This window comes from Carya illinoinensis, chromosome 1 (assembly GCF_018687715.1).
Source record: "Carya illinoinensis cultivar Pawnee chromosome 1, C.illinoinensisPawnee_v1, whole genome shotgun sequence".
Classification (NCBI taxonomy): Eukaryota; Viridiplantae; Streptophyta; class Magnoliopsida; order Fagales; family Juglandaceae; genus Carya; species Carya illinoinensis.
In genome coordinates, this window is record NC_056752.1 from 32,379,700 (window position 1) to 32,392,118 (window position 12,419).

The window sequence follows — 12,419 nt, forward strand, 5'->3', positions numbered from 1 at the left end:
ATTCTTTCCTTAGGAGATAAGGTTTTGAGGGAAGTAGCTAGTAAAGAAACTGCTGCTGGTATCTGGTTAAAGCTTGAACATCACTATATGACAAAGTCCCTAGCTAACAGATTATATAAAAAGACTAGGCTATATACTCTTAAGATGTCTTCTGGAACTTTGATAGGAGAACATTTGGATACCTTTAATAAGATTATATTAGACCTAGCTAATATAGACATTAAGGTGGAGGATGAGGATCAAGCAATCCTCTTATTGAGTTCTTTGGACTCCTCATACCAGAACCTTAAGGAGACCATGATGTATGGTAGAGATGCAATATCTCTAGATGAAGTGCAATCTGTACTTCATGCTAGGGAATTACAAAATCAAGAAAATACCAAACAAGAACATGGTGAGGGCTTGTCTGTTAGGGGAAGACCAGAAAAGAGAGGCAAGAAAGGCAAAATAGAAAACAAGAAATATAGGTCTAAGTCTAAAGGAAAACAGTTAAAATGTTTTCTGTGTCACAAAGAAGGACATTTCAATAGAGATTGTCCTAATAGGAAAACTAAGATAGGATACAAGAACAAAGATGAAGGGGATGTAGCAGCGGTGTTAGATGGGTATGATAGTGCTGAGGTACTAAATATATCTGACATAGGCCATGAAAACGAGTGGATTTTAGATTCAGGTTGTTCTTTCCACATGTGTCCTAATAGGGACTGGTTTGAAAACTTTTCTGAATTGGATGGTGGGCATGTAATTCTAGGGAATAATAAATCCTGTAAAATCATGGGTATTGTGTGTATAAGACTAAAACTACATGATGGGATGGAAAGACTTTTGAGGGAGGTTAGATTTATACCTGACCTAAAGAGAAATTTAATTTTTCTTGGTATGCTTGATAACTCAGGTTATACTTTTAAGTCAGAATCAGGGGTCCTTAGAGTCACTAAAGGTTCACTTACAATTATGAAAGGGGTTATAAATAATGGCCTTTATACCTTAGTTGGCAAAACCACTGTAGGGGAAGCATCCCCTGTACAAAATGAAGCTGAGAAAAAATCTGTGCTCTGGCACAGGAGGTTAGGGCATGTTAGTCAAAGAGGGCTTTTAGAACTTAAGAAACAGGGTCTGCTGAAAGAGGCAGACCTGGACAATCTACCTTTCTGTGAAGACTGTGTCTATGGAAAGGCTAAAAGGGTTAGTTTTAAAAGGGCAACTCATATGACTACTCAGACTCTAGATTATGTACATGCTAACCTTTGGGGACCTTCTAGAGTAAGTTCTCATGGTGGAGGGAATTATTTCCTCTCCGTCATTGATGATTACTCTAGAAAGGTGTGGATTTACATACTTAAACATAAGAGTGACACTTTTGTAAAGTTTAAAGAATGGAAATCCTTAGTTGAAAAACAGGTAGACAGAAAATTAAAAACCTTAAGAACTGATAATGGGTTAGAGTTTCTGTCAACAGAATTTAATAATTTCTATCAAAAGGAAGGGATTCTAAGACACAAAACTGTTAGAGAAACACCTCAACAGAATGGTCTAGCTGAAAGGATGAACAGGACCATTCTAGAGAGGGTATGATGCATGTTGTCAAATGTTGGGTTACCTAAAACCTTCTGGGTTGAAGCTACTGACACAGCTGTCCATTTAATTAATAGGTGTCCATCTTCTGCCATAGACTTTAAAACACCACAAGAAATGTGGACTGGGAAACCTCCCAGGTATGATTACCTTAGAATTTTTGGGTGTACAGCCTATGCACATTCAAAAACTGATAAGTTAGACCCTAGGACACTAAAATGCATTTTTGTGGGACACCCTGAGGGAGTGAAGGGGTATAAGCTATGGATAGACAAACCTGGTAGAAATAAATGTATAATCAGCAGGGATGTGATCTTTAATGAATCCCAAATGGCTCAGGTACAGAATACAGAAATAGAACAAAGACCTGGAAACACAGAGGAAAATGTACAGGTTGAGGTGGAGAGAAGAAACACCTCAACTGGTAGTAATACTGGGGAAGTCAGTAACTCTGAGGACCCAATTTCAGAGGACTTAGATAAACCAGGTCCTGACTCTTACATGTTAGTAAGAGACAGGAAGAAAAGGACTATAAAACCTCCCATTAGGTATGGTCATGCAGAGCTTACTGCTTTTGCTTTGACTAATGCTAATGAGGTCATTTATCAAGAACCAAGGACTTATAAAGAGGCCATTGCAAGCCAGGATGCCACCAAGTGGATACTTGCTATGCAAGAAGAAATGGAGTCTTTACATAAAAATAAGACTTGGGATTTAGTTACAAAGCCTTCTGGGGTTAAGTTGGTTGGATCCAAGTGGATCTTTAAAAGAAAAGAAGGCATACCAGGGGTAGAAGGAACTAGGTTTCAGGCAAGATTAGTGGCTAAAGGTTTCACTCAAAGAGAGGGAATAGATTTTAATGAGATATTCTCTCCTGTGGTTAAACATAGTTCCATTAGATTGCTTTTATCCTTTATTGCATATCATGATTTGCACTTAGAACAATTGGATGTAAAAACTGCTCTTTTACATGGAGAAGTGGAAGAGGTAATTTACATGCAACCCCCTGAGGGGTTTACAAAAGATATTAACTCTGATCAAGTGTGTTTGCTTAAAAAATCTCTATATGGCTTAAAACAATCACCTAGACAATGGTATAAGAGATTTGATATTTACATGCTTGAAAATGATTTTAAAAGAAGCTGTTATGACAGCTGTGTTTATTATAAGGATGTTAATGGAATATTAATATATTTGTTGCTGTATGTAGATGATATGTTGGTAGCATGTAAAGATCCTGGTTTGATTAAACAGTCTAAGTGCATGTTAAAATCTGAGTTTGATATGAAGGAACTAGGACCAGCTAGTAGAATTTTAGGAATGGATATTATATGAAATAGACCAGAGAGATGTCTGTTTCTATCTCAAAGAAATTATCTATCTAAAATTCTTAAAAGATTTGGTATGGACCAAGTTAAACCTGTAAGCACACCTCTAGGTCAACATTTCAAGCTGTTCACTACTCAAGCCCCACAAACTGAATCTGAAATGGAGTTTATGCACCAAATACCTTATGCTAGTATGGTAGGAAGTGTGATGTATGCAATGGTCTGTACAAGACCTGATCTTACCTATGCTGTCAGTGTTGTTAGTAGGTTTATGAGTAACCCTGGTAAGGCACACTGGCATGCTATTAAGTGGCTATTAAGATACATTTTAGGAACCACTATGTTGGGCTTGAAATATGGGAATAATGTTAAAGAAGGTTGTGAATTGGAAGGGTTTGTAGATACTGATTATGCTGGTAGTGTGGATACTAGAAAATCTTCAACAGGATATGTTTTTACTGCTTTTGGAGGGACTATTAGTTGGAAGTCAAATTTGCAATCTGTTGTAGCCTTGTCTACAACAGAGGCTGAGTATGTAGCTATGACAGAAGCAATAAAGGAAGCCATATGGCTGAATGGTATATCACATGAATTAGGTATTTTTAAGGGAAATATAATTGTACATTGTGATAACTAGAGTTCAATATACTTGGCTAAAAATCAAGTATATCATGAAAGGTCTAAGCACATAGATGTTAGGCTTTATTTTGTAAGGGATGTAATTGAGTCTAAAGAAGTTGGAGTGGAGAAAATTCCAACTGAGGAAAATCCCTCAGATATGATGACTAAGTCCTTGCCATTAGCAAAGTTCAGACACTATCTGAACTTAATTAATGTGAAAACTGTTGGGGTCCCTTAGTAGAGGAACAAAGCAGGAACAACCAACATGAGAGTAGAATAGGAATGATGAATAAAATATTGTGAAGGTGGAGAATTGTGATAAATGTGTTAACTATTTTATATTCAACCTATTACTAACTCATCTTCATGCAGCAATTAATACACGTGATAAGCAGCAGTCCTTATACGATTAATGAAGTAATGAGGACTTGCAGTGCATTAAAGGACATCCCAGCAGTACACTAAACGGCATACTATGCAGTGCATCAAACGATGCCGTCTTACTTAAAGGATGGGATGAAGGAGAGCTGTCCGATTGATCTTTACTTCATGTATATATATGTGCTTTTCGTTTTAGAGTGTGTGGGATTCATTTTGTACTGTGGCCGTCTGAGAGTTTGGGGGAATCCATGAGGTAGAGAGAACTAGGGTTTATTGAGGGAAAAGGAAAAGCCAAATCTTGTGGCTTTTCTTGGCTCAATTGTAGTTCTATCTTGTACAATGGCATTTTGGCCTTGCATATTCATCAATAAAATGATCTCTGAGGTTGTTCCTGCTATGGATGTAGGCCATTAGGGCCGAACCATGTAATCCCTATTTGTATCTTCTTCTTTCTTATTTCCGTGCATATTTCTTGTTCTTTTACAGATTTATTTTGCTGTCATCTTGTTATCTTGTTATCATTATCTTATCATTTGTAATTCTAAACTGAGTTTCAGCTTTGATCAGTATCTTATCATATTGAGATTCTTGATTTAGTTTCTGTTTTGAATCTATATATATATATATATATATATATTGTCATATTGAAATACTTGATTGGATTTCTGTGTTGGAGATCCTTGAGATTATTGTATATTCAGATTTGAAACATAACAAATTTTTAAAAAATATTATTTTTTATAAAGTATCTTATATTAATTATACATTTCCGGTGTCACGCGGTGTGCCACTAGTATTGATTGAAACTTCAACATCTTCCGTTTTTTTTTTTTTTTATTAGCTAAACAGAACACTTCATGATTCAGCTCAAAACAACTTACATAGCAACATGATCAAACCAATAAAATATTACTATATTACTAATACATAAACATATATATATATATATCCCAATACTATAATTTTGATAATTCGAACATCGTAAATAGAGTAATTTCCTCACACAATCATTTTACAGTTATACAATAAAATATTTTTTTTAATTTAAATATATCAAAGTAAAGAAAATAATTTAGACATATTGCAGGATCAAAAATTTACTAGGTTTCCTAATTATCTAAATTATCTCTTGCGCCACAATGCCTAATTATTAACTTTCAACTCAATTTTTGCACAATTTTCAATTGTATGGGAGACTAAAATTCAATTTAATTTCAACCATACTTCCACTAATTATCACTTTAATATATATATATTTGTAGGCCAAAACAAAAATAAATAGCCTTACAAATCCATTGATAATTTCATAAATCAACCATATATATGAAGAAATAATTATGCCAAGAAAATAATAAAAATAAAACAGATTTTTTTTTTCTCTTTTCGGCACAATTAGATCATAACTAAAATAGAACCCCACCTATCAGGCTATCACCAAAAGAAGCAGCAGCCCAAAAAAATGTTCTCGGGCTGGGCTTGAAAAATAAGCCCAAACTCATTTTTTTCCTTATAAATTGAAGTTTAGGCCTAGGTTAAATAGAACCTTAAAAATAACAGGTTGGGCCAGAAGATAAGGAAGACTAGCTCTATTATTTTAAAACAAAACCATCAAAAGACAATAGTCTTCTTCAACCTCTGATGTGAAACTGTTCATGTGAACAATATTGGAGGGACTATTTGAACCGAAAGGCCCATTTTGCCATAAACACCTAAAAATGCCCATTATACTATAACAATCCAAATGATAAATCCATGGGCCGATGTGGGAAAATAAGGAGAATCTAAAGAAGATGTACACCACGCCACCCTTCACAGAAGGATAGAGACATTGTGAATGTACATGATTACTCAAAATACTGAGTAGTGATCCACACCGATAAGTTCTGGATAAGATAAGTATTGTAAACGAGCCTACATATACCAGGTAACCTTTAATAGTAAAGGCAAGTAGAAAATTAAGATTGATTACGGTTTCCTTTTCACTGACTTAAGTATCGAATTGTTTTCAGGCAAAGCTCCTCAAGATTCCTTGACGTTTCGCAGGTGAACGGTTGCAGATTGGAGGTGGGACACATCCTTAACATTTGGCACCATTTGTGGGATTTCTCTAATTTAGCGTGGTTCTCACATGCCAACTGTAACGCACTCAGTAGCAAGCCGAGCGATGGATGCATTGTCGCCATCTATGGAAGCACGACTAGTTGTAGTGGAGGAAAGATTAAGAAAGGCATTGAAGGTTATGGAAATCTTGCAAAAAGAAAACGATGACTTGAGATAGAAGAATGCCAACTCTGGTAATATCGATGTCCCCGCTTACAATGAGCAAGGTGAGGGAGAGGCACATTACAACACCGACGCGGATACGGGAAGGACAAAAAAGGAAAGAATGCATGACCAGTTGAAGGAACTGGCAGGAAAGTACGATGAGATGACAAAAAAGATGGGAGGTTCTTCCTCGGTAGAAAGCCTGCTAAACCAAACAAATCTGCCATACGACGCACAAATTATGGCCATGCAGTTCCCACTAAAGTTCAAGGTTCCAAAAGTAGACATGTACAATAGGTCCAGAGACCCGGTAGATCATCTGGAGAACTTTAAAGCTCATATCATGCTCCATGGTTTCCCAGGGGAGATTGCGTGTCGGCCTTTCCCTTTGACCTTAAAAGGGATGGCAAGGGGGTGGTTCGGAACCCTTAAGCCAAAATCAATAGACAACTTCGAATAATTGGCAAAACAGTTCCTAACCCAATTTATGCCTGACAGGAGACATCGGCGCCCAACCGCCTACATGCTAACAGTCAAGCAAAGGGAAGATGAGAATTTGAAGGCTTACCTGGCCCGTTTCAACAAGGAACGCTTAACAACGGATGACCAAGATGAAAAGATCACTTTGGCCACCCTTCTGGGAGGATTATGGCCGCACAGTCCTTTTATGGCAGAGTTGGCCCGAAGAACTCCTTCCACCCTCAGAGAATTCATGGACAAGGCTGATGACTTTGTTAATACAGATGATACTCTGCAAGCATTAGTGGATCCTGGTATGGAAGATAGGAGGCTCGAGCGAAGGAGTGGGCAAGTTGACAAGAAAGTTAAGGCGGGTAGACGAGAAAGAGTGCGGGAGGGGCGCGTAGATCACAACCCTAGGCTGGTGCATAATAATCTGGGCATACGAGAAGAAGAGAAGGAAAGAGGAGGTCATCGCCCTATCAAGACGGGCAGTCGATACTGTAAATATCACCAGACAAGCTCACACTGGACTGAAGACTACCCGACCATGAAAAAAAGAGTAGTTGAGTTAGCAAAGACTGGTGAGTTGGACCGAATGGTTGCAGAGCGGCCGAAGCCCAGAAGGCACTAGGAATTTAGGCAAGAAACCTGACAAAGTCGCAATCCAAAAAAGAGGCACCAAGCTAGTGGCCACCAAAATGAGGGGTATAGAGCACCCCCAAGAGGTAATGGAAACAGGGTGCCCATAGGAGAGATAAGGACCATAGCAGGGGGTTTTGCTGTGGGCCGTATCTAGTCGGAAAGCATATGCACGAAAGGCAAGGTATGAAGAAGTGTTTTTAGCAGATAGAGCGCACAAGCTACCAAAACTAAGCAACGAGCGGATGGTAATATCCTTTGACGAGGAGGATAGACAAGGAGTGCTATACCCACATGATGACGCTTTAGTGATCACCCTCGTAATAGCCAACTACACTACCAGGCAGGTGCTAGTTGACAATGGGAGCTTTGCCAATATATTATTCTGGGAGGCATTCGTCAAGATAGGCATCGATGTTGACAAGTTAAGGCTCTCCCCAACACCATTAAAGGGTTTCTCAGGAGATACCATCCAACCCATAGAGGCCATCACCCTCCCCGTAACAGTAGGAACTGGAACTCGGACAACAACCACAATGACTGTTTTCTTAGTAGTAAAAGCTCCCTCTTCTTACAACGCTATATTGGGAAGATCAACACTTAACCACCTTAGGGCGGTAACATCCAACTACCATCTCAAGATGAAGTTCCCAACCAATGGTGGGGTAGGTGAGGCAAGAGGTGAACAGGCCCTAGCATGGGAATGCTACATACAAGAATTGCGAAAGGTCAAAAACGAGGTTTGCGTTGTGGCAAATGAAGCCTCACCACCCCACCCGCCACCTAAGGCGATGGTTCGAAGAAGACATAGAGGTCAGGGATGACTGAAGCCAACAGCATGTGGAGGTCAATGAACCATTGGAACTTGTGACATTATATGCCGACCGACCTAAAACCACTACACGAATCGAGAAGCTGTTCGCACTGGCGGATAGGGAAGCTCTGAAGCAGCCACTGATATAGCCACGAAGAGATGCCTGGAATAGATAATGGAGTCATTGAACACCGCTTGGGCGTAGATGATTGAGCTGAAATATTGTATATTTTAGCTATTTAAAACCAATGTATTTTAAATTCATCATGACATTATTATTGGTTTTAAATGGAAAAATGGTTAAAATGAATAAATCAAAGTTGTAATTTTAATTGATTAAAAGCATGAATTTCTGCTTGAATTCTACCAACTATTGATTACTGTGCATTCTAGTCCATAATTTTTCTTGCTTTCCATTATCATTTGCATTTGTACCATTGTTTTTCTTGTTCTTCATGTTCATAAAGTTTCTTGAGCTATCTTTCCATCTTTTGGGTTCAATTCATGAACCTCAAAAGATAGAAGTACTTCTTGCCATCTTTGAATGGAAGTTGCTCAAGCTAATTTTTCATTTATGTTATTTTGTTGTTGAGTGTTTTCTTTTTTTTTAAATCTCCATCTCCATTTTTCATGCATACCATGGTTCATTATGTTCATGCCTTGTTCATACTTTGTCTTGAGCTTTCCCACCATTTAAACAATCCCAACTCCATCTAACCTCATACACGGCTACACCAATCACCCCACAAATCCACCAACTCATTTCCAACCCACCTAAATTATACATTAATTGGGAGGCCGCTTGTTTGGCTTAACTTACATCGGTTGGTGCAGCTAAATTAAGGTGAGGAACATGTGATGAAATGAAGTCATGAAAGGCTGCTGCTGTCCACCGAAATGAAGGAAGAAGTTGGTGCAATCAAAGGCTGCTACTGTCCACCGAAATGAAGGAAGATAGAGAGACACATGCAAGCTTGGTCAATGTCTACGGCAATGAGAAGAAAATATAGAAAAACATGTGCTGAAATTAAAGTGCATGATGTGTGGAGTTGAAGGGAGACGTGTAGGCCAAATGCTGAAGTCGACTGGAATTATTTTTCTGGAGGTGTGTAGGTCGGTTGGATGTAAGTGAGGTTTGAGTGAGAAGTTTAATAGGTGAGTCGGTCAGCTGGGTTTAAGGGAAACTTTTGGCAAGAATTCGGTGCAGTAGGTACTTAGGAAGTGAGTTGTGCTTGATTTATTAAAAAAGAGAGTCACTTGTTTTATCTTGCTTTGTGAGGAAGCAGTCGGTTGTAGAGAAATAGAAAGAGACGTGCTAGAGTTTTGTGCTGAGAACCATAGAGAGGGTGAGTGAAAGAAAGTGCTGGAGAAATTTAATTGGTTGGGATTTGTTTTGGAGGGAAGTAGTCGGCTGAGGTTGTTGATTTGTGAAAAGTATTAAGGAGAGTCGGCTGCTTATGATGTGAAAAGTAGGTGGGTGCATGCTTAGAGAGAATTGTGTGCTGGATAGAGAGAAGTTGAGGTCGGCTGGGATTAGTGTACGTAAATAAGAGAAATAGAGAGAGACGTGTGAATGAATTGTTGTGTGCTGAAATTGAAAAAAAAAACAGATTGAATGAAGTTAGGCATGAAGTTAGTCAACAAGTTAGGCATGAAGTTAGTCAACAAGTTAGGCATGAAGAAACCGTGTGGGACTTGGTTGTTTGGTTTGAATTAATAAACCAATTGAATAAAATGAGAGAAGAGAAATGCAAGAGGCGGCTGAATTGTGAAACCAATTGAGTGTGAATGCAACAAGTTAGGCCGAAATAAAGAGGAATGCAATAGCCGAAATTAAGTGTGAATGCAATTGAGGTGTGAATGCAATTGAGGTGTGAATGCAATTAAGTGTGAATGCAAATGAAGTATGAATGTGTAGCCAAGATGTTCGGCTATAAAAGGGTGCAATCCGAAGCTTACAAGGGAACTCAAGCTTACACAACTCAAACTTAGACAAAGACAACTCAACACACAACTACAATTTTCTGCTTTTGTTATGTACTTAAAAGAATTAGCTCCTTTTTGTTTTCAGAAATTTTGTTTCTCCTTTTAGTTTCAAAGCTTTGTTGTTTTAGCATTTTTATTAAGTGTATTAAGATTTGTTCTAGAATTTTATTTCATTAAGTGTAATACCTTAATTTTAATCAAGTGTGCTAGTTTGTTTCATTACTTGTTTGTTTCATGCAACAAAAAAAAGAAATTGTTTTAGAAGTTTTAATTAAGTGTGCTATTTTGTTTCATGCAACAAAAATAATTGTTTTAGAAGTTTTCATTAATTGTGTTACCTTAATTTATTTCAAGAAAGGTTTGGTTTTAAGCTTTTGTTTTTGTTTTTAATTTTTCTGAAACATCATACGTGGGGAGTAGAGGAATTGTTCTAGAGTTTTTATTAAAGGTTTAGAGATTAATTTTCAAGAGTGATACGTGAGAAGTTGTTTCCTTTTTGTTTTGAATTTAAATTGAATAGTGAAAGGAAGTTTTCGTTTAGACTTTTCGTTCCCTATTTTATTTTAAAGTTTATAGAGTACTTTTGAGTTTCTGTTTAATTATTTCGTGTTATTTATTTTTCTTACTTCTTTAAGTTTTCATTTAATAGTAATTACAATTGTTATGTGTTATTTTGAGAATCCGTGATTTAATTACAAAGATGAATTCTAGAATCTTGGTTTTGAGCATTTTTAATTTTCAGTTCATGTTTTGTCAATTACTTTCTAATTTAGTTTAATGCTTAATTTAGTTTTATTAGTTTCTTAGTTTAATTTATTAGTCCTTTACATTCCAATCCAACAAACAAAAAAAATCAGAAGACATGAATCTAGTCCATGACTAGTACCCTTTTCCATGCATTGCATATACCATCATTTTATTTTCTCTTTGTAAAGTTTTTCACATTTTTTCAACAAGTTTAATTTTAAGCAACTTTCCCTGAGGAGACGATCTAGGAATTTTTTCCTAATTATTACACGACATCCTCCTGCACTTGGGATAGCATTAGTGCTACTCATTTTTGAGTGAGTCAGTAGACCCAGTGCACAAGGTAGTATGACAGAAAGGCAGATCATTCAGAGTGGAGAAGTACGCCGCTATTAACGAAGAAATGGAAAGATTACTCATGGTTGGTTTCATCAGGGAAGCCCACTATCCAGAGTGGTTGTCCAATGCAATTATGGTGAAAAAGGTGAACGGGAAATGGAGAATATGCGTGGATTTCATAGATCTGAACAAAGCTTGTCCAAAGGATAGCTTCCCCTTAGCACACATCAACATCATTGTAGATGCAACAGCAGGACATCATATGTTGAGCTTCATGGATACGTACTTAGGTTACAACCAGATACGGATGCACGCAGCAGGCGAAGAAAAAACCTCGTTCATCACAGACCGAGGGTTATATTGCTACTAGGTCATGCCCTTCAGATTGAAGAATGCAGGGGCGACCTACCAAAGGCTGGTAAATTGAATGTTCAAGGAACAGATTGGGAGATCAATGGAGGTATATGTGGACGACTTGCTGATAAAAAGTAAAGAACCCACCCAACACCTTGTAGATTTGCAAACAGCATTCAAAATCTTATGCCGCTATAAAATGAGGTTGAACCAAACAAATTGTGCTTTTGGGGTCCAGTTGGGGAAATTCTTTGGCTTCATTGCATCTGAGAGAGGAATTGAGGCCTCCCCAAATAAGATAGAAGCCATACTCAATATGAAACCGCCAAAACACCTGAATGAGATTCAGCAACTAGCGGGAATAGTGGCCACCCTGGGAAGATTCATAGCCAGGTCCACCGATAAGTGCCTCCCCTTTTTCCAAGTACTGCTGAAGGTGCATCCTTGGAACGAATGGTGTGATGAGGCATTCAAAAAATTAAAGCAATATCTGGCCACTTTGCCCCTTTTGAAACGACTAGAGAAGGGTGACATGCTTTACGCATATCTAGCAGTCTCCCTGAATGTAGTATCCGCTGTCCTAGTAAAGGAGGAAGAAGCCGCCAAACATCCAGTATATTACGTAAGTCGAGTGCTCAGAGGGGTAGAAGCAAGGTATCCCCGAATTGAATGATTGGCTTTCGCTCTAGTAACAGCAGCCAGAAAGCTCCGTACATACTTCCAAGCCCACACAGTAAGGGTGCTTATGGAGGCACCCCTTTTGCAGTCCTTTTCCTGAAATTTTGGACCTTATTAACATAGCTCCTACTCAACTACAACCTTTCGCGTTGAGGGCATACCTCTGTGCTTGTATTGTCTTCTGCATGGTTCTGGAACCTCTCGATGACTCTTATCCTGACCTGATTGGT

The 12,419-nt window shown here is 38.1% G+C and overlaps 3 protein-coding genes across 3 annotated transcripts; all 3 read left to right on the forward strand.

Annotated features, from left to right (window-relative positions):
• Positions 1 to 2,979: 2,979 nt before the first annotated feature.
• Positions 2,980 to 3,762, forward strand: LOC122288958 (secreted RxLR effector protein 161-like). The gene is made up of 2 exons (XM_043095836.1): positions 2,980 to 3,481; positions 3,569 to 3,762. Exons 1-2 carry the CDS (start codon positions 2,980 to 2,982, stop codon positions 3,760 to 3,762), a joined length of 696 nt encoding a protein of 231 aa, XP_042951770.1.
• Positions 3,763 to 6,291: 2,529 nt separating this feature from the next.
• LOC122289031 lies at positions 6,292 to 7,263 on the forward strand. The gene is made up of 2 exons (XM_043095958.1): positions 6,292 to 6,587; positions 6,669 to 7,263. The coding sequence occupies exons 1-2, from the start codon at positions 6,292 to 6,294 to the stop codon at positions 7,261 to 7,263; spliced, it is 891 nt and encodes a 296-aa protein (XP_042951892.1).
• Positions 7,264 to 7,516: 253 nt separating this feature from the next.
• LOC122289093 lies at positions 7,517 to 8,095 on the forward strand. Its single transcript, XM_043096063.1, has one exon. It carries the CDS (start codon positions 7,517 to 7,519, stop codon positions 8,093 to 8,095), a length of 579 nt encoding a protein of 192 aa, XP_042951997.1.
• Positions 8,096 to 12,419: the final 4,324 nt, after the last annotated feature.

What these genes read in the sequence shown, in the direction of transcription:
- LOC122288958 (XM_043095836.1), top strand. Translation starts at nt 2,980, where the DNA reads ATGGACCAAGTTAAACCTGTAAGCACACCTCTAGGTCAACATTTCAAG. An exon ending in GGAAGCCATATGGCTGAATG is followed by an intron (nt 3,482 to 3,568) that starts GTATATCACATG and finishes CTAAAAATCAAG; the next exon opens with TATATCATGAAAGGTCTAAG.
- LOC122289031 (XM_043095958.1), top strand. Translation starts at nt 6,292, where the DNA reads ATGCATGACCAGTTGAAGGAACTGGCAGGAAAGTACGATGAGATGACA. An exon ending in AAAGGGATGGCAAGGGGGTG is followed by an intron (nt 6,588 to 6,668) that starts GTTCGGAACCCT and finishes TATGCCTGACAG; the next exon opens with GAGACATCGGCGCCCAACCG.
- LOC122289093 (XM_043096063.1), top strand. Translation starts at nt 7,517, where the DNA reads ATGGTAATATCCTTTGACGAGGAGGATAGACAAGGAGTGCTATACCCA.